The sequence below is a fragment of the Myripristis murdjan genome, chromosome 5 (genome assembly GCF_902150065.1).
Source record: "Myripristis murdjan chromosome 5, fMyrMur1.1, whole genome shotgun sequence".
Lineage (NCBI taxonomy): Eukaryota > Metazoa > Chordata > Actinopteri > Holocentriformes > Holocentridae > Myripristis > Myripristis murdjan.
In genome coordinates, this window is record NC_043984.1 from 23205272 (window position 1) to 23227936 (window position 22665).

The 22665-nt window shown below is 39.3% G+C and overlaps 5 protein-coding genes across 8 annotated transcripts in view; all 5 read left to right on the forward strand.

The window, feature by feature from the left end:
• The window catches only part of LOC115359113 (arf-GAP with coiled-coil, ANK repeat and PH domain-containing protein 3-like), a 68291-nt gene extending 67610 nt beyond the window's left edge, over positions 1–681 (forward strand). For all 4 annotated transcript variants that reach the window (XM_030051441.1, XM_030051443.1, XM_030051445.1 and 1 more), the window contains exon 26: positions 106–681. In XM_030051441.1, coding sequence (XP_029907301.1) covers positions 106–174 — 69 coding nt within the window. In that variant the 3' untranslated portion in view covers positions 175–681. The remainder of the gene's footprint in view (positions 1–105) is intronic.
• A 1627-nt stretch (positions 682–2308) lies between these two features.
• ube2j2 (ubiquitin-conjugating enzyme E2, J2 (UBC6 homolog, yeast)) lies at positions 2309–9723 on the forward strand. The gene is made up of 7 exons (XM_030051475.1): positions 2309–2456; positions 3977–4107; positions 5158–5198; positions 6395–6497; positions 6880–7018; positions 7115–7195; positions 7291–9723. The coding sequence occupies exons 2-7, from the start codon at positions 3977–3979 to the stop codon at positions 7579–7581; spliced, it is 786 nt and encodes a 261-aa protein (XP_029907335.1). The 5' UTR covers positions 2309–2456; the 3' UTR covers positions 7582–9723.
• A 455-nt stretch (positions 9724–10178) lies between these two features.
• Positions 10179–11885, forward strand: LOC115359137 (E3 ubiquitin-protein ligase rnf152-like). The gene is made up of 2 exons (XM_030051481.1): positions 10179–10743; positions 10945–11885. Exons 1-2 carry the CDS (start codon positions 10403–10405, stop codon positions 11039–11041), a joined length of 438 nt encoding a protein of 145 aa, XP_029907341.1. The 5' UTR covers positions 10179–10402; the 3' UTR covers positions 11042–11885.
• Positions 11886–14843: 2958 nt separating this feature from the next.
• Positions 14844–16110, forward strand: LOC115359139 (RING finger protein 208-like). The gene is made up of 3 exons (XM_030051484.1): positions 14844–14909; positions 15160–15638; positions 15843–16110. Exons 2-3 carry the CDS (start codon positions 15310–15312, stop codon positions 15937–15939), a joined length of 426 nt encoding a protein of 141 aa, XP_029907344.1. The 5' UTR covers positions 14844–14909; positions 15160–15309; the 3' UTR covers positions 15940–16110.
• Positions 16111–18388: 2278 nt separating this feature from the next.
• On the forward strand, positions 18389–19625 carry LOC115359138 (E3 ubiquitin-protein ligase rnf152-like). Its single transcript, XM_030051483.1, has 2 exons — positions 18389–18889; positions 19094–19625. Exons 1-2 carry the CDS (start codon positions 18561–18563, stop codon positions 19188–19190), a joined length of 426 nt encoding a protein of 141 aa, XP_029907343.1. The 5' UTR covers positions 18389–18560; the 3' UTR covers positions 19191–19625.
• Positions 19626–22665: the final 3040 nt, after the last annotated feature.

The following is a 22665-nucleotide window of genomic DNA, read 5'->3' on the forward strand; positions in this document are numbered from 1 at the left end:
AGATGCCAAAGAAAAACCAGCAGCACTAGTGGGCACTACAGTTTCCCGGTTGCCCTGCTATGAGACAAAATCTGAAGTGGTGACCTCAGTATCCCCCCATTGCAGGTGACATCTCCTGTGTTGGCATCTTTCGCGAGTTTTCTCTCCTCGCGTCTCTCCAGCCCGAGAAGTTGAGGAGAAGGAGCCTGCAGTTCAGTCACTACCAGAAGTCGCAGTAGCCGCTGCCCACCTCTTCATCCGACTGCTCCTCAGTCACACCACATGATCCGAACAGGGGAAGACTTCTCCTCGGAGACAAGAGCAACTGAGAGTCAACAATGCAAGCTGTAAAATGATGATGATCAAAACATGCAGGCACATGCCATACAAAGAAATGTAAATACTGTATGGGAGGCCAGGAATGCAATTATCCTGTTACAGCAAGCAACCAGTGTTGCTGCTTTAGCTGTAATGAAATGATGTTTACACTTCAAACTGTTGTCTATTTGTGTAGAAGCCTTATTTCTTTTGACTTTTGACTTGATACCACTTTTGGTATTTGTTTGCAATGATAAATTAATAGCATAAATAGTTCCTGTGTAGAAATGGTAAATTATCTTTATCTTTTGATATCCTGCCAGGTTGGTTGTAACGCTTTGTGTTATGAACATCTTGTCAGTTCTACATTTGTAGCAGCAACAAACAAATGATACAGGTAGCTGTAATAAAAAGGCAGCATAACTAATTGATATATGGCAGTATGTTTTTTTTTTTTTTTTTGTAATTCTATTTATTTTATTTTACTTTCTTTTGTTTTTCCAGTGTTTCATTCTACTGAATTGGAGCTGAAATGGAGATTTTAATCATGTTAAAAGCCTGTGAAAGCCACAGGTCAAGCTGTGCTTCAGAACAAAACCTACAGACTTGTTAACATAACCTGCATACACACAAGGATAATGCATATTTACACACAGATCTATTTTATTAAATCTATCATACTTTTTAAATTAAGTTAAATTTTGATCAGTTCTTTTGATCAGCAGTAGTTATTTATGGAAATTTCTTTGTGTAATATTAACTATACATTCCCGTGCCCTGCTGCATCAAATTGAATTTCTCCTGCTGGGATCAATAAAGGTATATATTATGTTTTTGGGCTTTTGGCTCATAAATAAAGCAATCAACAAGCTGAAAATAAAAACAACATACTGGTGGATGAGGATAGGGTGGGTGCATCAGGGAGCCTGGTCAATGGAAAAGGGGGCTGCCAAGGCCAACATCAGTAAAGTAAATAAAAACCAGTTGAATGTAAAAGTGGATTATTTGGCTCCAATAGCACATAGGTTGGGCACACAGCAGGGAACTCAAAAACATGGCTAATATACAATCTACACAGGCAATGTCTTGCAAGCTAAAGGTCTTCCTTGGGCACCAGACAAGTCCTCTGAAAACACTGAGTGTCTCTTTATTTTTTTAAGTAAATTTTGCTTTCAAATCAGGTACATACAAAGACATCAGCATCAATTACACACAGCTGAAACATTCAAAAAACAAAAAGTATTTAAAAAAAAGGGGGGGGGGGGGGGGGGGTGACTAAAAACAGAGGAAAGAAGTAATAAAACAATTAAATTAAATTAATAAATAAAAATGAATAAAAAATAAGTCCGATATGAGTGTGTGACAATAAACTCATAAAAACTTTGAAAGTATCGCGTTCATTGTTTTGATAGCTTTTTTGTTTTGTGAGGAAGAAATCGTTGACATGTATTGTTCCATTTCCATCATAAATTCAAAGAACTGATGTTTTTTTTTATTATTATTATTTGTTTGTTGTAAATTTATTTGTGAGAGTAAGTATTATCAAATTAATAGGAAAAAGTTCATTATCCTCATTGTTAACATAAACACAGCAACCAAATATAAAGTTAGAACAGAAAATTTTACACGGCCAAAATAAGTGGGAGCAAGTTTCAGGAAGAGCAGTTCGCATCTATGTCTCTCTTTAACCTTTGTGAGAAATGTTTCAGGATATTATCTGTTAATCGGCTTAAATGAGACTTTGTTTACTTTATCTGTAAGAATGAACTTTTGTGGTGAGGATCAAACTTTTTTCCAGTCAATATCAGAAACAGTGAATGTCGATCGTCTAAATCTATTGCATTTCCATGGTGACGGCAGTTACGTTTCTGCTTCGATATCAAGATTAATTGAAGAATATCGAGCTGGCTTTTCCCAAAGGTGGCGATATTGGAAACCCTCCGGATCAATCGGTAGCAGTAATGAGCGCCATAAACCCAGTGCCAGCCGTAATAACACAGAAGAAGAGTGCCGGAAGTGTTAGTTTTTTTGTTCCTGCTAGCGACAGCTAACGCTACGTCGGTGTCATCGTCTCATTGCTTTTAGGATTGACAACAGAAACAGTAGTCTTATATCGGGTGTAGCCACGAATAAATAATTTCATCTGGGTCTCTAGAGAGGTATGTTCATATTACATGTCGTTGATTGTGTGTACACAAAACATGTGTGGGCTAAATGTCGTTGATAGTATGACTGCTGGAGCTAGCATCCGCCGCTAGGTAGCTAAACATGTTAGCTATGGCCTAAACTAGCCGGCTTGCTCGCTAACGCTACACAGACAGGGCTGTTGGCTAGCCAGCATGCTAGCTGGCGAAACAGACAGAAGTGACACATAGCTAGCTTTACTGCCATGTAGCTTGTTAGCTTTAACTCGCTGTCTGCATTAACTTGTGTAATTTCAAAGTGTGGATTCGAAAACAGTGCCAGCCGCTTCATGTGGTGGTATCTGTCTCAGGAAGTTGGTGTCCACTTGTTTGTTTACAGTCGGCGTTTGAGTGGCAAACTACCTGGCCAGTCCAGCCGACTGATCTCGGCGAGCTAATGTTAGCTGCTCTGAGAATTAGTGGATCAGCGTCAGCAGTTGTAACTGTCTAGCGTTAAGTAACCACTATCAAAAAAATTGACCATTAATCAGTGTTAACGAAATTAAGTGGCCACAAAACAGACAATAATAGCCAGTGGCAACTAACGCTGGACAGTGGGAGTAGCTGCAGGATAGTGGTATAAGTTGGGCTACCCAGTTCACTGTATGTGTACCATTTGTAGAGTGGACTTTCTGTATTATGTTGTCAGAGCTCATAATGTCCTTAGTACTAGGGGTGCACGATATTGACAAAATTTCTTACCCCCATATGCATGCTAAATATCTCGATAGCGATAAGATACACACTCAGTGGTCACTTTATTTGATCCACCTGCACAATCTAATACAATCCACTACAACTGTCTTACCATTAAATTTACTGTTATGATGCCTATAATGCTCAGGTTTTCTTCTTGTCACAGTAATAAAGGTGTTAATTCAAGTCTATGTTTGGCATTGAGCTCATCGTTAGTGCTGCTGTTGTACTGGACTGCATTTTATCATAGGGTGTTTCTATTATTCTGCCCCTCTCATGTAATTTTAAGTGTTGTGACTGTCAAAATAAAGTAGTCTTTAAAAAAAAAAATGGCATAATAATAGCAAATGAAAGTAGAAATTGCAGTTACTTCACAAAGTATGTTTTTGATCAGAACAGACCAATCACGGTCTTAGGCTAACCCTCTCCCTAAATTTGATATCGTCCATATCGCTGCCTTTTGAGATAATAATATAGCAATATGATAATAATATCGTTAAACCCTACTCAGGACGTGATGACAGTTGTTCAGATTTATACGAATGAGTGATGGCTATCAAGAATGCTGTTTTGGCTTCGTTAACAGGACTGATTGAATAATATTGAATGCTTTTCCAAAACATTGGTAGCCATCCAGATCAGTCTCTGCTGGTAATGAGCTTCATAATCATAATGTCACCCGCATGTCTCATCCCTGCTTGGAGATAATTTTATTTGAGAAAGCTTCTATAACTTTACCTTGTTCAGTGTACACGTGTGGAGTGAGTTGTTTCCCTGCTGTGTGGCCTCTATATCTCTAGATGAACAACAACGGGAATAAGAGAGCGCCGACCACAGCCACGCAGCGACTGAAGCAGGATTACCTCAGGATAAAGAAAGACCCTGTGCCTTACATCTGTGCAGAGCCTCTTCCCTCCAACATCCTAGAATGGTAAGGTCTCCGTTCTTGCAAGACCTAAAGCTAGAAATCATTACCAAGGCAAATATGTGTTGCATTTCTGTGCATTCCTCATGGATTGGTTTCGGATAGTTAGCACAGCCATCAGTTTTGAGACTTTGTCCTCAACATTGGCCTCCAGCCTTGCTTTTGTTCATATTTTCTGCATAATGTCATATTTCAGATGAATGCTGAAAGTAAGTTTAAATGTATATATTTAATGCAGCTTTCCATAAATGCTACTAAAAAGATGAGATTAGGCAACTTTGGCAATGTCACAAAAAGATGAAAAGGCTGTAGCCTACAGTGACGCAAAAGACGTATAATACATTTTAAATTTTCAAATCTTTGAGCCCAATGGTATATGGTTACTTTAATCTAAGAGGCTGGAAAAAGCAAGATTGTCCCAAATATTATTTCATATTGTTATTGTTAATATACCATTTATTTTCAGTTCCAGGACACTGTAGTCACTTGCAGAAAGTTATATGTGGTATTTGTGTACCAGCATCTTTCTATATACTGCTGGAAATTGCATGGAAAAGTACACAGTTGCCATGTAGCTCCTACAGGAATAGTTCAACAAAAAATTAACATGGCACTCAACACAGTGAGGTAGCTGGTGCTGCATTATGGCAGCCATCTTCAAAAGTATTGGAGAGAATGAAGAGTGTCTTTTAAGTTTTGAAAAAGGGGAAAAAAGCATATTCTAAATCATCTAAAGCCAAACAATTGACCAGCTATAGCTTAATTGAATTTGTGTGAGGAAGACACAGGACTGAAGCTTTTTGTGCAGTCTCATTCAGTGCAGGCACAGCATTGCAGGTAGGGGATTTAAGCACGCTCTGTTGTGTGTACCTGAAGGCCTGTTTTTTACTATTTACTTTTGATTGGCAAACCTAAGACCAATATCAGTTTATTTTCATAAAGTTTTATGCATCTAGTTTTCACTGTATGTGTGGCAGGGTTTTACTTGTCAGGCTTGGAGATATTTCACCAGTTAAGAAACCTGTTCGGCTAACAAATCTTTTCTGTCTTCTGTAGGCACTATGTTGTTAGAGGTCCTGAGAAAACTCCATATGAAGGTAAAACATAATGAATAACACACAACATATGATCTTAAAGAAGCTTGCCTTAATGTGACTGTTTGGACATCTCACTTCTCACTGATCTGAAGTTTATCTGTGAAACATCACAGCCTACTCATAAGGGTTCTGGTGTTTTTAAACTGAAGGGAAAATGGTTGAAACAAATTATAAATGCTAAGCTCACTCACATTTTCCTTTTATTAAGTTTACAGTGATTATTACAGCCACTCTTGGCCCTTTTCAACTCTGAGTTTAGCGAGGTGCACAGTGGTGTGTTTCACAGGTTCTTCAGTTGTTTCCATAAGCAACAACATAATTCGATGTAAAGTTCTTGGAACCTGTGTTTGGAAGTTTTTACTGTCCTTTTTGTTTCTCCCCTCAGTTTCTGATCAAGGGCTGTAGAACTGGAGTTCGCCTCTAGACACCGCGCTGCGGCTGCCCATGGCTCCTAGTATACAGCATGGATCAAATGCAGAGGGCACATATCCCTTTGGGGATCAATAAAATACAAACAGAAAATCTAAACAGAAAAACAGCAGACGGCAAAATCAAACAGTAAAACAATGCAAACTGCATGTTGGAAAAACGAATAGGTGCATGCCCTTGTCAGTGCTTGGAGGGAAGAAAGCACCTTAAATGACTTTTGTGCAGTTTAACAAACATGTATCTTCGTCAGAGCACTGCTGCTGTCCCAGGGAAGTAAGCAGGATATGACAGGTAAACAGGCTGCACCTGCTCGCCTAGCGAACACTGATCATGTGTAGAAAGCGTGAGGAGCTGATAGCCTGTTAATAAGCAATGGGTTAAAATAGGTTAAATCGCTTTACGCATCACACAGCTGTTTTGACTTGACTCACTGATTGGCTTGACTTTAAAGTTACATTTTATGATACTAGGGTGGAGCTCCACATGTCTGTTAGAAAGAAAAAAGTGCATTTAAAAAATTTGATGTGGTTGAGAGCTTGGAATCCAGTGCACAGCCAAACAGTGTGGAAAAAATGAGGCAAAAAGGGAAAAAAACACTGACAGTTGATTACTCAAACCATGGAGGACAAACAAAAACCAGTCCATGAAACACCTGTTCTGACAAGTCCCACGTTATGTCACTGGGAATACCCGCTGAAGTTGAAAAGGGCCAACCTCATTTTGTCTGTTTCGAAGTCACGTCATCATAAACGTGTTTTTTTCCACAGGAGGATACTACCATGGAAAACTCATATTCCCTCGCGAATTTCCTTTTAAACCACCCAGTATCTACATGATAACACCAAATGGGAGATTCAAGTGCAATACTCGGTATGAACATGACAGTTGCAACCTCGCTGATGCTTAATTCAGCAAGGCTTTAACTACTGCGCATGGTTCAGAATTTGTATAGTTGGCAATATAATATATATATATTTTTTTATTTTAGTCATTCTGTAGTTTAAGGATTGTGCCGCTTAATTAACTTAATTTTGCTATAATTTAATTCACGAGAAGTTGTTATTTAACATTCTCTCACCACTTTGAATATGTTTGACAGTTTACATGTGTGGAACCAAGAAAAAAAGAAAAAAAAAAAAAAAAAAAAAAAATATATATATATATATATATATATATATATATATATATATTTAAAACAGCTCCTGCTGCAGATTGTGCCTAGACTCAAGTCTAACTTTCTCTTCCACCACAGGTTATGTCTGTCAATTACAGACTTCCATCCAGACACGTGGAACCCTGCATGGTCTGTATCCACGATCCTCACAGGCCTGCTCAGCTTCATGGTGGAGAAAGGTCCCACCTTGGGCAGCATCGAGACCTCTGACTACACAGTGAGCACAAGCAAGCAAATGACTGTACATACAGCACAGGGAGATGAACATCCTTTGTTGTCTCTAATTTTTGCATTGTATTTGATTCTTTTCTAGAAAAGACAACTGTCAGCCCAAAGCTTGGCCTTCAACCTCAAGGACAAAGTGTTCTGTGAGCTGTTTCCTGATGTAGTCGATGTAAGTGGACAGTGATCTCTAACTTGCCACTTTTCTCTCTGCTCTTTCTTGATGGTGGTTTAATTCTTGCCCATCTCTTCCCATCCGTCCAACAGGAGATGAAGCAAAAACAGAAGACCCAAGAGGAGTTGAGTGTCCGCACTCAGCCCCTCCCGCTCCCCGATGTGGTACCTGATGGTGACCCTCAACACGCCCACTACGGCCTTCCTGCCCTAAATGGGGGGCCTGTCCCCCTGGGGGGCGCCAATCCTGCCCCTGGCCTGCAGCAGGCCAATCGCAACCATGGACTGCTAGGTGGGGCTCTAGCCAACCTGTTTGTGATTGTAGGCTTTGCAGCATTCGCCTACACAGTCAAGTATGTGCTGAGGAGCATAGCCCAGGAGTGAGAGAAGCTGGTGTTTTAGGCAGGCGCTCCCTAGCAGGTGAGCCAACTAGTGGACTACACATTCTAGAAACACACTACGTGGCAAGGGAGGTTCAGTCCCTGTTAAACCCCTCCACCACCACCACCACCACAACCACCATGGACTTTGGAAGCCAGCCCACCCAGGAAGGATCGAGGGGAGGAGGTGGGGGAGTGGATGGGAGTGGCAGTAGGGCCGAGGGATTGGAGGGGCTTATTAAAATGGTTGTGATCCACTCTGTGCTTCAGTGGTTTATGTCAGTAGTAGGACACGCTTGGCTCATGGGTTGTAGAAGAGCATTGAATTGGGAGTGAAAATGATTGCTCACTGGTACAGCCATGTGAGAGGCTTGTCAAAAATTAGAAAATTCCTGAGTTGTTACAACAGAAATATGAGATGCTGTGGTGTGATATTCCATATGCACCATTCTATTCTGTGACACCATATTGAATGTTAGTGATAAAACCTTGTTCGACATTTATGTATTCAGAACTTAAACGACTTGAATAAAGTAGATGACATTTTCCTCAGCAAATTAGGAGGTAAAGGGCATACTTTAGAGCAGCCACAATATAACAAGGTGGTAAAAAGCAGTAATTGGCAAAGGAAGTGGCTGTGAATTGCACAGCTGAGCACAGAATCTGTAAAAGATTCCTTTGTACCAGATCCGTTCGTACCTTGTGGGCATCTGACAGATGTTTGGCAAAGATCCTGGTCATCACCTACACAGGGAGGCATTGGTAAGGTTTTCAAATAACATAGCATGAAGTTTCCAGTGTCAAACACGTGTCACACTTATAGCAGCACAATGTCAGCAGCCCCTCAAGATTCTTGGCTATAAAGTATTCAAATCACAGCAAAAGAGAGAGCAGGACAGATCAGTTGTGCATTTGACCTTTTAATGGTATCTACCTGGGATCAGTTCTAGTCTAGTTTGCCAGCTGGCACCAACATTCATCTCATCACTCATGCATTTTCATGGAATGGAAATAGTAGTCTAACAGGTCCATTCCTGTTGGCGTGTGATACAGCCAAGTTTTGCACAATGGGCTTAAGCTTAATTTAGGAAATGTCAGGAATTCACTCATCACATGCGATTGCTGACGTATTCAAGATATCATGTTTCAAATATACATGGTAAAGGCTGTTTGTGCAAGATTTAGTCGGTGGTCTGAGACCGTACAATAAGGATAAGGAACTTAAGCTTTTGGTTTCGCTTCATTCAGTAATCCCAAATAGGTCACATACCTAGAAATGATTATATTATGATAGAAATGTATTGCACATTTGACAAGCTGCAGCACTGGAGTTGAATATGTGCATTATAAAAGCACCTTGAAAACCACATGGTGTGTGTAAACATTTCATGTCACCAACAAGTCCATTTAATACGGAGAGATATGCAATGTGTTGTGACTGCCGCTGCACAGTGAATTGTGGTCACACACTCTGCACCACATCCTTACTCCGCTCCTTGTACCTGATTACAGACTGGTGTGTGTTACCTCTCACAGGTGGCCTCTCTTGTCAACCCATGAGCCAAGCAGTGAACCCACATTCTGCACAGAAATAATTATAGACCAATACCTTTTTTAAATTGGCTTAGCTGACCAGTATAGCAGCACTCTATATAGGTCCAAATAAGGAGACACATGAAGAGAACCAACATTATGTTCTGTATGTTTTTTTTTTTTTTTCTTATTGATTTTTCTTTGTTTTGTTCTATTTATAATTGTAGCCTTGGCTAGTCTGTCATTGTCCAAGGAAATGTCTAGTGTTTACTAAACAGGGCAATGGCAGAAATGCAGGCAAAACAGACAGGCTAGTGCCCAGGCTCACCTAATTGCTCATAATTTACTGTTGTGCATTGCATTTAGTAAAGATGGTTCTACTGTGTATCTATTGTTTCAACAGAAAAACAGTCAAGCAGAAGACTTGCCTTTCTATTGCTCTTCTTTTCTGGGCACCATCACATAAAGAAAAACTGTAAATGATGAGAGTGCGTTTGTGTGATTATACAGCAAATGCCCAAATTTCCATGCTTCAATTACCTTGTGTGATATTGTATGTTTTCATAGTAAATGCAAATAAATTACCCTGCCTGGCAGGGCATTTTAGAAAACATTTTTTCAAAATCTGCTTGTGTGAAATATAAACCTGGTATTTAACGAGTTATCATGGGTAAAGGTCAGTTTGCCATTATAAAATAAAGGGACAGAGTGAGATGTTTTTACAGTGAGCATGGATTTAAAATTTCAGTGGAAGCGTGCTTCCTTATGCTCTTGTTGACCTAAGGCTGTCCCAAAGGTTCTTACTTGGAAATGTTAAAAAAAAAAAAAAAAAAAAAAGGTTTGGCCTTAAGTGTGTGCCTACAAAACTGGCTTGTAAGCGGTACACAACCAGACACAGAGCAAACTTCTCTCTGAAACGCAACGACTGAGATCAAACCTTCAGTTTTAAAGTAGCTGAGTCTGTCATCATAAAGTAAGTATTTTTATTTATGTATTTATTTTGCAGTTACATGTGTTTACAATGTGTGTTATATTTTTTTTTTTGCTTCTTTGTGACTTTCCTCACTTTCTTTCTGTGTATCTATAAAATGTACAACTAACTTTTTCTTTGTTCTTTTGATTTGTTATTGTCTGACTTTGCATCGCTACAGATTGTTACACAGCCAAACTCTGTGTGGGTCAGTTCCAGAGACATCCACCTCCAACCTCTTTGCCATCAAGCTGAAAGGATACATTCAACTTCCAGCAGTCACTTCTTGCTCTGCAGCCTGATCCTCCTCATCACTGTCACCATGGTTATAAATGAGGAATATGAATGCCCGGTGTGTTTCCAAGCATACTCGAGGCAAGACCGGATTCCCAGGGTCCTTCACTGCCAACACACCTTCTGCACCCCCTGTCTGGATGTCATGTCTTCACCGCACAGTGGCATCCGCACTGTCTCTTGCCCACTGTGTCGCTGGATTACCTGTACTCGTGTCAGCCTCACCATATCTGGGTCTCTGTGGGTCAACACACAGGTTTGGGACCAGATCTCAATGAGGGAAGATGACGAGGACAAAGACGCAGTGGACGAGTACATAGAGGAGTGCATGGAGAATTGCACAGAGATGCAGCTTCCCAATGCAAATTCGTAAGTGTCTTTTGAAAACCTGCCTACATTTCTGTTTCATGGTAACCAATTATACTATTTGCAGAAGAACTTGTGACTTTTGGACCGCAGCCTGCTCTGGGCTGTAGTGTAATTTCTTTTATGTGCCTAGCAATCTTTCATCCTTATTTCTATTCATGCCTCATTTCTAAATCATCTCTCTCTGTCTCTCTTCCATTTTAGCCCTGCATCAAGACACTCTGGTTTTAAATCCAAACTCCAGAAATGCCTGAAAATCATCAGCTGTGTGGCGGTGCCAAGAGACCAAGTGGAAAGTTGATAACCTACTGTATGTGACATGAGAAATGTTATTAGAGGCTCCCTTTTTCCTCATGTTGGACTTGATAGACATGAGGAATGTGAATGTGAATCGCCAAGAAAGACTGAATTTACTCTCTTGCATTGGTATCTTTATCTTGCACGACTGTCTGCTGCAATGTTGAAGTGACAACCGTGCAAATCTCTTATGTTCTCCGTTTTTGTTGTTTCATAGATTAAGTGAAGTAGGCCTGCACGGCATCCTGTGGTTACTGAGTATTTCTGTTGATTTCTCAGACAGAACAGTGAGGAAAAGGCAAGTTCACAATCAAGAAGATAATGAACGTATGTAGATACAGTAGTTTGCAGATTTGGGTTTAGGAATATTTTTACAGACTTTCATTACTGTATATCAGGGGTGTAAAACTGGTGCCTTGGAGGGCTGAGAGGCTGCAGGTTTTCATTCCAACCGAAAACTCCACTGGGCGATTGTGCTGATTAGTCCCTCCTGTCTGCTTGAAGGTGGGGTGATCAGTGAAATGAGCCGGTGGAGTTTCAGGTTAGAATGAAAACCTGCAGCCTCTTGGCCCTCCATGCCACTAATTTGACACATGTGCTGTATGTATTATGGATTTAAGTGTTTTTTCTTTTTTCTTTTTTCTTTTTTTTCCATTTGTTATTTGGCTCATGTGAGCAAAACCTAGAATGTACTTTTCAGGTACTTTTGAAAAATACTGTGTTTTTACTTTAATATACTGTGACAGTAGGCTACTTTCTAGAATGGATCACATGCCTATAAAATACAAAAGCTACTATCAAATTAACATTTCATACATGTTTGCTTTAAAATAAACTACTTGAAAATAGTACTTATTGTCCTCACTTTTGTCTGAGTCAAAATTGAAGACTTTGTAAAAATTACTGATAAATGAATGACTGATGAGAAATACAAACTCAACTCAGCACCACTAGAGGCCTGCCTATGTGTTGCTTATGGCTGGTTTGTTTAGCTGACATATTTTTTGGGGGGGTGTGGGGGGGATAAAAAGCAACATGGGGAGATAATTTTTTATATTTTTGAGCTGTATTATTAATTTAAAAAATGAAATGTTTTCTCTTTTGTAATACAATCACATCAGTCAGTGCAGGCACAAATGTAGCGTTGCAGGTAGGAGAGTTAAGCACACTCTGTTGTGTGTAGCTGAAAGCTTATTTTTTAATATTTACTTTTGATAAGCAAATCTAAGACAAAATCAGTTTCTTTTCATGAAGTTGCTTGCTTCCAGTTTCTACTTTATGTCTGGCAGTGGCATTACTTGTCAGACTTGGAGAAATTTCACCAGTAAAGAAACCTTTTTGGCTACCAATTGTTTTCTGTCCTCTGTAGCCACTATGTTGTTGGAGGTCCTGAGAAAACTCCATATAAAGGTAAAACTCATTACAGCTGTTTTGAGCTGACTGACAGTTTGACTCAGCTTTGAAGTCACATTTTATGCTATTCCAAGGAGCTATTAGATATAAGGATGAGCATTTAAAAACTTTGATGTGGTTGAGAGCTTGGCATCCAGTGCACAGCCAAACAGTGGTGAAAAAATTCAGCAACTCATACCATGGAGGAGGAAACAAAAAACAATCCATGAATCACCTGTCCTCACAAGTCCGGGATTCTGAAAACAATTGGGATATCCTCGGTAGCTGAAAAGGGACAAACTTGTTTTGCCTGACTGTTTTGAAATCACGTCATCATAAATGTATCTGTTTTCCATTGGAGGATACTACCATGGAAAACTATACTCCCATGTGAATTACCTGTTAAACCACCCAGTATCTACTTCAGTATCTAATTCAGCACGTCTTTAACTACTACTGAGGGTTCAGGCTTTGTAACATGGGATTTTTTTAAAATTATTATTTTAGTCATTATACTGGATTTTTCTTTTAACCCTGTGATTTTCAGAGTGTGGTCCGGGAACCTCCGGGGCTTCTGTGAGGCTTCTAGGAGGTTCTAAGCAAGATGGGGAACAATTTAATTTCTCTATAATTTAATTCACTAGAAATGGCTAAGGTACAGATGAGGTATGAGTAGTTATTTTAACATTCTCTCACCATTTTTAATTGAATGTTGTTGATAAAATTTTGTTTGAAATTCACTTACCCAGAATTTAAATGACTTGAATAAAGTAGATGACATTTTCCTCAGCAAATTAGGAGGTAAAGGGCATACTTTAGAGCAGCCACAATATAACAAGGTGGTAAAAAGCAGTAATGGGCAAAAGAAGTGGCTGTGAGTTGCGCAGCTGAGCACAGAATCTGTAAAAGAATCCTTTGTACCAGATTCCTTTGTACCTTGTGGGCATCTGACAGATGTTTGGCAAAGATCCTGGTCATCACCTACACAGGGAGGCATTGGTAAGGTTTTCAAATAACATAGCATGAAGTTTCCACAGTGTCAAACACGTGTCACACTTATAGCAGCACAATGTCAGCAGCCCCTCAAGATTCTTGGCTATAAAGTATTCAAATCACAGCAAAAGAGGGAGCAGGACAGATCAATTGTGCATTTGACCTTTTAATGGTATCTACCTGGGATCAGTTCTAGTCTAGTTTGCCAGCTGGCACCAACATTCATCTCATCACTCATGCATTTCCATGGAATGGAAATAGTAGTCTAACAGGTACATTCCTGTTGGCGTGTGATACAGCCAAGTTTTGCACATGAGGCTTAAGCTTAATTTAGTAAATGTCAGGAATTCACTCATCATGCGCAATTGCTGATGTATTCAAGATATCATGTTTCAAATGTAAATGGTAAAGGCTGTTTGTGCAAGATTTAGTCGGTGGTCCGAGATTGTACAGTAAGGGTAAGGGACTTTAGCTTTTGGTTTCGTTTCATTCAGTAATCCCAAATAGGTCACATACCTAGAAATGATTATATTATGATAGAACTGTATTCCACATTTGACAAGCTGCAGCACTGGAGTTGAATATGTGCATCATAAAAGCCCCTTCCACACCACATGGTTTGTGTAAACATTTCATGTCACCAACAAGTCCATTTAATATGGAGAGATATGCGATGTGTTGTGACTGCCACTGCACAGTGAATTGTGGTCACACACTCTGCACCACATCCTTACTCCGCTCCTTGTACCTGATCACAGACTGGTGTGTGTTACCTCTCACAGGCGGCCTCTCTTGTCAACCCATGGGCCAAGCAGTGAACCCACATTCTGCACAGAAATAATTATAGACCGATACCTTTTTTAAATTGGCTTAGCTGACCAGTATAGCAGCACTCTATATAGGTCCAAATAAGGAGACACATGAAGAGAACCAACATTATGTTCTGTATGTTTTTTTCTTATTGATTTTTCTTTGTTTTGTTCTATTTATAATAGTAGCCTTGGCTAGTTTGTCATTGTCCAAGGAAATGTCCAGTGTTTACTAAACAGGGCAATGGCAGAAATGCAGGCAAAACAGACAGGCTAGTGCCCAGGCTCACCTAATTGCTCATAATTTACTGTTGTGCATTGCATTTAGTAAAGATGGTTCTACTGTGTATCTATTGTTTCAACAGAAAAACAGTCAAGCAAAAGACTTGCCTTTCCTTTCCATTATAAAATATAGGGATAGAGTAAGATATTTTTACAGCGAACATGGATTAAAGGAGTTCTGTAGAACCATGTTTCCTCATGCTCTTGTCAACCATAGTGTGTGTCCAACGTTCTTACTGGGAAACGTAAAAAAAAAAAAAAAAGGTATGACAGGAAGTGTGTGCCTACAAAAATGGCTTGTAAGCGACACACAACCAGACACAGAGCAAACTTTACTCTGAAACGCAACAACAGAGATCAAACCTTCAGTTTTAAAGTAGCTGGGTTAATCATTAAGTAAGTATTTTATATTGCTGTTACATATTTTTACAATGCGGTGTGTAATATTTTGTTTCATGTAGCTTCTTATAAAAACAATGCTGTATTTTGCAGTATAAATGCTAATCTCTTTTTTTTTCCAATTGTAATTATCACTGAATCTCTTTTATTTTCATTTGCTCCTATGTTAGTTTCTATCTATAAGATGCACAACTAACTTTTTCTTTCTTCCTTTGTTTTGTTTTTGTCTCACTTTGCATCGCTACAGATTGTTACACAGCCAAATTCTGTGTGGGTCAGTTCCAGAGACATCCACCTCCAACCTCTTTGCCATCAAGCTGAAAGGATACATTCAACTTCCAGCAGCTCCAGCAGTCACTTCTTGCTCTGCAGCCTGATCCTCTTCATCACTGTCACCATGGTTATAAATGAGGAATATGAATGCCCGGTGTGTTTCCAAGCATACTCGAGGCAAGACCGGATTCCCAGGGTCCTTCACTGCCAACACACCTTCTGCACCCCCTGTCTGGATGTCATGTCCACACTGCATGGTGGCATCCGCACTGTCTCTTGCCCGCTGTGTCGCTGGATTACCTGTACTCGTGTCAGCCTCACCTTATCCGGGTCCCTGTGGGTCAACACACAGGTTTGGGACCAGATCTCAACGAAGGAAAATGACAAGGACAAAGACGCAGTGGATGAGTGCTTGAAGAATTGCACAGAGAAGCAGCTTCCCAATGCAAATTCGTAAGTGTCTTTTGAAAACCTGCTGCCTACATCTCTGTTTCATGGTAACCAATTATACTATTTGCAGAAGAACTTGTGACTTTTGCACTGCAGCCTGCTCTGGGCTGTAGTGTAATTTCTTTTATGTGCCTAGAAATCTTTTATCCTTATTTCTATTCATGCCTCATTTCTAAATCATCTCTCTCTGTCTCTATTCCATTTTAGCCCTGCATCAAGACACTCTGGTTTTAAATCCAAACTCCAGAAATGCCTGAAAATCATCAGCTGTGTGGCGGTGCCAAGAGACCAAGTGGAAAGTTGATAACCTACTGTATGTGACATGAGAAATGTTATTAGAGGCTCCCTTTTTCCTCATGTCGGACTTGATAGACATGAGGAATGTGAATGTGAATTGCCAAGAAAGACTGAATTTACTCTCTTGCATTGTTATCTTTATCTTGCACGACTGTCTGCTGCAATGTTGAAGTGACAACCGTGCAAATCTCTTATGTTCTCCGTTTTTGTTGTTTCATAGATTAAGTGAAGTAGGCCTGTACAGCATCCTGTGGTTACTGAGTATTTCTGTTGTTTTCTCAGACAGAACAGTGAGGAAAAGGCAAGTTCACAATCAAGAAGATAATGAACGTATGTAGATACAGTAGTTTGCAGATTTGGGTTTAGGAATATTTTTACAGACTTTCATTACTGTATATCAGGGGTGTAAAACTGGTGCCTTGGAGGGCCGAGAGGCTGCAGGTTTTCATTCCAACCGAAAACTCCACTGGGCGATTGTGCTGATTAGTCCCTCCTGTCTGCTTGAAGGTGGGGTGATCAGTGAAATGAGCCGGTGGAGTTTCAGGTTAGAATGAAAACCTGCAGCCTCTTGGCCCTCCATGCCACTAATTTGACACATGTGCTGTATGTATTATGGATTTAAGTGTTTATTTGTTTGTTTGTTTTTTCATTTGTTATTTGGCTCATGTAAGCAAAACCTAGAATGTACTTTTCAGGTACTTTTGAAAAATACTGTGTTTTTACTTTAATATACTGTGACAGTAGGCTACTTTCTAGAATGGATTACATGCCTATAAAATACAAAAGCTACTATCAAATTAACATTTCATACATGTTTGCTTTAAAATAAACTACTTGAAAATAGTACTTATTGTCCTCACTTCTGTCTGAGTCAAAATTGAAGACTTTGTAAAAATTACTGATAAATGAACGACTGATGAGAAATACAAACTCAACTCAGCACCACTAGAGGCCTGTCTATGTGTTGCTTATGGCTGGTTTGTTTAGCTGACATTTTTTTTTTATTATTATTATTGGGGAGGGGGTGGGGGGGTGGGGGGTGTTTAAAAAAGCAATGTGTGGAGATAAAAAAAAATTCAATATTTTTGAGCTGTATTATTAATTTAAAAAATGAAATATAAGTGTTCTCTTTTGACTGACGTGTGCTGCTGACCTCTTGGCCCGGTCCCCCTTGTAAAAGAGATTTCGATCTCAATGGGTCTTTTACCTGGTTAAATAAAGGTTAAATAAAATAAAATAAAATAAAATAAAATAAAATAAAATAATACAATCACATCAGTCAGTGCAGGCACAAATGCAGCATTGTAGGTAGGAGAGTTAAGCACACTCTGCTCTGTGTAGCTGAAAGCTTATTTTTTAATATTTACTTTTGATAAGTAAATCTAAGACAAAATCAGTTTCTTTTCATGAAGTTGCTTGCTTCCAGTTTCTACTTTATGTCTGGCAGTGGCATTACTTGTCAGACTTGGAGAAATTTCACCAGTAAAGAAACCTTTTTGGCTACCAATTGTTTTCTGTCCTCTGTAGCCACTACGTTGTTGGAGGTCCTGAGAAAACTCCATATAAAGGTAAAACTCATTACAGCTGTTTTGAGCTGACTGACAGTTTGACTCAGCTTTGAAGTCACATTTTATGTTATTCCAAGGAGCTATTAGATGTAAGGATGAGCATTTAAAAACTTTGATGTGGTTGAGAGCTTTGCATCCAGTGCACAGCCGAACAGTGGTGAAAAAATTCAGCAACTCATACCATGGAGGAGGAAACAAAAAACAATCCATGTATCACCTGTCCTCACAAGTCCGGGATTCTGAAAACAATTGGGATACCCTCGGTAGCTGGAAAGGGACAAACTTGTTTTGTCTGACTGTTTTGAAATCATGTCATCATAAACTTATCCATTTTCCACTGCAGGATACTACCATGGAAAACTGATGTTCCCATGTGAATTGCCTGTGAACCTGTTAACCTGCTACTTCAGTATCTAATTCAGCACGTCTTTAAAGGAGTTCTGTAGAACCATGTTTCCTCATGCTCTTGTCAACCATAGGGTGTGTCCAACGTTCTTACTGGGAAATGTAAAAAAAAAAAAAAAAAAGGTATGACAGGAAGTGTGTGCCTACAAAACTGGCTTGTAAGCGAAACACAACCAGACACAGAGCAAACCTCACTCTGAAACACAACAACAGAGATCAAACCTTCAGTTTTAAAGTAGCTGGGTTAATCATTAAGTAAGTATTTTATATTGCTGTTACATATTTTTACAATGCGGTGTGTAATATTTTGTTTCATGTAGCTTCTTATAAAAACAATGCTGTATTTTGCAGTACTAATGCTAATCTCTTTTTTTTCCAATTGTAATTATCACTGAAATGTCTTTTATTTTCATGTGCTCCTATGCTAGTTTCTATCTATAAGATGCACAACTAACTTTTTCTTTCTTCCTTTGTTTTGTTTTTGTCTCACTTTGCATCGCTACAGATTGTTACACAGCCAAACTCTGTGTGGGTCAGTTCCAGAAACATCCACCTCCAACCTCTTTGCCATCAAGCTGAAAGGATACATTCAACTTCCAGCAGCTCCAGCAGTCACTTCTTGCTCTGCAGCCTGATCCTCCTCATCACTGTCACCATGGTTATAAATGAGGAATATGAATGCCCAGTGTGTTTCCAAGCATACTCGAGGCAAGACCGGATTCCCAGGGTCCTTCACTGCCAACACACCTTCTGCACCCCCTGTCTGGATGTCATGTCCACACTGCATGGTGGCATCCGCACTGTCTCTTGCCCGCTGTGTCGCTGGATTACCTGTACTCGTGTCAGCCTCACCTTATCCGGGTCCCTGTGGGTCAACACACAGGTTTGGGACCAGATCTCAACGAAGGAAAATGACGAGGACAAAGACGCAGCGGACGAGTGCTTGAAGAATTGCACAGAGAAGCAGCTTCCCAATGCAAATTCGTAAGTGTCTTTTGAAAACCTGCTGCCTACATTTCTGTTTCATGGTAACCAATTATACTATTTGCAGAAGAACTTGTGACTTTTGGACCGCAGCCTGCTCTGGGCTGTAGTGTAATTTCTTATATGTGCCTAGCAATCTTTCATCCTTATTTCTATTCATACCTCATTTCTAAATCATCTCTCTCTGTCTCTCTTCCACTTTAGCCCTGCATCAAGACACTCTGGTTTTAAATCCAAACTCCAGAAATGCCTGAAAATCATCAGCTGTGTGGCGGTGCCAAGAGACCAAGTGGAAAGTTGATAACCTACTGTATGTGGCATGAGAAATGTCATTAGAGGCTCCCTTTTTCCTCATGTCGGACTTGATAGACATGAAGAATGTGAATGTGAATTGCCAAGAAAGACTGAATTTACTCGCTTGCATTGTTATCTTTATCTTGCACGATTGTCTGCTGCAATGTTGAAGTGACGACCCTGCAAATCTCTCATGTTCTCCGTTTGTGTTGTTTCATAGGTTAAGTGAAGTAGGCCTGTACGGCATCCTGTGGTTACTGAGTATTTCTGTTGTTTTCTCAGACAGAACAGTGAGGAAAAGGAAAGTTCAAGTACAGGACGTAATTGAAGTTGTGTGCAGTATGAAAGTGTGAAAGATTATGGAAAACAACCTGAAATGATACCATCTAAAATGTGAGGCTCACTTGTGGCATGCAAAGGCTTGCTTTATTTATCTATTTAATTTTTCCACACAAATTCATTTCTAATATGTAGTTCCAATGATACGTTTAGGGCAGGCATATTTTCCGAGTATATGTAGTTTCTTTTGTGTTGGGTTTTTAAATATGCTCACAGGTCTATACCAACTAGGACTTGGCAAATTTGGTGTATTTTGATGTGTACAAAATATAAAAAACACCATGTGTATGCAGAGTTTGATTAGTGTATTTAATATGTAATTCCAGTACATTTAAGGGTTTTGTCATTTGGTACTTGGCTCATGTGAGCAAAACCTAAAATATACTTTGCAGGTACTTTGAAAGATACTGTGTTTTTACTTTAATATACTGTGAGACAATACTGTGAGAATACAACAGTTACTACAAAATGAACATTTCTTACATGTTTGCTCGAAAATAAACTGCTTGGAAAAAAACAATTATTGTCCTCAATTCTGTCTGAGTCAAAGTGGAAGACTTGTAAAAATAATAACTGATAAATGAACGACGGATGAGAAATACAAGTTCACTACTCACCAATGCTACAGGCCTGCTTATGTGTTGCTGGCAGCTTTTTAGTTTGATAACATATTTTTTGAGGGAAAAAAATACACTAAACATACAGTACCTTTATCTCAGTTCCAAACAATACAACTAACATTATGTTTTCTGTTTTCCTCTGCCGGGTCACATTTAACAATGACAGTGCCCGTCGTCTTGGCAGCAGTGGAGTGATTTATGTCAAAAACTAAACAAAATAAAACACAAATCTGCTTTGATGGAGGCATGGCAGGTATAAATCATGTTTAGCTTTTGGGGGAGTACTACTTTACGTTCAGCAGTGTCTGTCAAATTTATGAAATTAACTGCAAATCTGAGCAAAAGACTCAAACAGTTGTTAAGGCACATGAGAGCGAAATCTCCCTTTGGTTTCAGATTTATCATGACTTGACTTTAAAACCCTTGGGGCAAACTGACCCAAATGCCAGATCAAGGATGTAAACCTGCAGGGGTGGTGCAGCATGTGTGAAAATATGAAAATATGTCCTTAAACATGTTCTTCACAGAGCCAAGCCAAGGCCATTGAGACAAAAAGCATCCACTGTGTCACTTTTATTTCACTAAAACACAGATGCTTTTGACCTGAGTGTAGCACGAGTTAAGGTGTTGCATATTCACAAATTCTTGTAGGCCTGTATTGTATTTGAGGAATGTGTGATGTCATAAAAAAACATAAAATAAGATCAATATTAGTACTAGAAAAAAATAGAAAAAGGTTTGGGCAAGCAGGAAGTCGAAGCAAGCCAATTTAACTTTGTTTTTCTAGTGCAAGTCTTCAATCTGTGGCCTTGCACACCCCTACACTTCCTGGAGCGCTGCACCAAGGTCAGGAGAGCTCACGTGTGTTTATTATTACTATATTATCTGGTCATTGATAGCCAACTCTCTGACACACTTCCAGAGAATTTCATGGAGCCACGTGTCGCCGTGAGGCCCGTGCAGGAAGTCGCTGGGAGTGTTTTTGGTTTTGTTTTGTTTTGTTTGTTTTAGCATTGTATTAGAACAAAGCCCAAAGCCTCCTAAGCTCAGATCAGTTTAGCTTACACTGAATCATCCATTGAATTCCTGGGAAACACTGAAAGAAACTGTAGGCCTACTGGTGTGACTTTTCTAAGAGATGAAAAACTGCACAACTGCCCACAACCCCAGGAAATGAAATTCAATTTAAATTTAACTTAAAAGGATGAATGGATGAATGGACAAATAGTGAAATAGCCTTCATTATTTCTTACAGTCATGTAGCATAACACTAATTTACGGTTTTGGAGGTTGAATAGGTTACACTGGGCAGTCTGATCTGAACAGTGACAACCAGTTTGTTGTTGCCGTGCAGATGTGAGCTAAGACTGTGTGACTCTCCAAAATAAGAGGAAAATTTACTCCCATGTCTTTGACTTTGACTCAGTGTGGCATGCGGGCCTTTATACAAATCAGTAGACAATGATATGATAGACAATGATATTGGTGGAAAAACATGTGATTTTACATGAATGAGCTAGCCCAAAGATTAGCCCAATCTCTTGCTCAGGGTGCTGACTTTACTCCTCCGGACACAGAAGGTCAGTGTCTTTTATATGCAGATGATATGCTCTGCCTGTCAAGCACAAAAGATGGTTTACAAGAGCAACTAGAAAAGTCAGCTTGAAAAATATAATATTGAAATATGCAATGATTTTCCAAAATTGGTCCAGTCTGCAGAAAAACAACTTCACACACCGAGAGGCTGTTAAACGTAAACATACAGCAAATTATAATTACTTCAGCATTATGATAAGTTCTACAGGCAAACTCAGCAAGCCTGTGAGTGGACTGAATATCTGACAGACCAAATCGAACCCTGAATCTGTGTTGTGATATGGCAGTAAAATCTGGGGACCCAAACACAAAAAAAGGAAAAGGGGGACTGCAGATTAGTACTCAGTGTTTATAGAAATACCCTGAACTCCGCATGCAGCACAGAATTAGGACAACACCACTCTCATAATTACGATTCAAGAAAAAGCCATCAAATTTTATAACTATTTAAAAAACAGCGACACTCAGTCTTGTTATTCTGGTGCCAGAAGACGAGAAAAGAGTCTCTTCTGCCAGCTGGTACTGCAGGCTCACGTCAGCGCTCGCCGACCAAGACGGCTCGCAGCTCATCAGGCCAAACCAAATTATCAGCAAAATTAAACCAGAATATGACAAATATCAGAAAAAAATCAATCCCTAGTTAATTTTACTTTAGTTAATAGTTATTTTACAGTAAAAACAAAACAAAACAAAACAAAACAAAAACAAAAACAATGAATCGGTAATTAGTAATGTTATGGGATAAATGTTTTTTTAGGTTTGCATTGCCTCTGTTCTTGAATTATTCACTTCTTTCTCCACAAAAAAAAAAAAAAAAACAAAAACAAAAAAAAAAAAAAACATTTATTTAGGGGAAGATTTTCTATGATTATCTTCTATGATTAATAAATCATTAATTGATAGTGAATGATGTCAATTAGCTATATT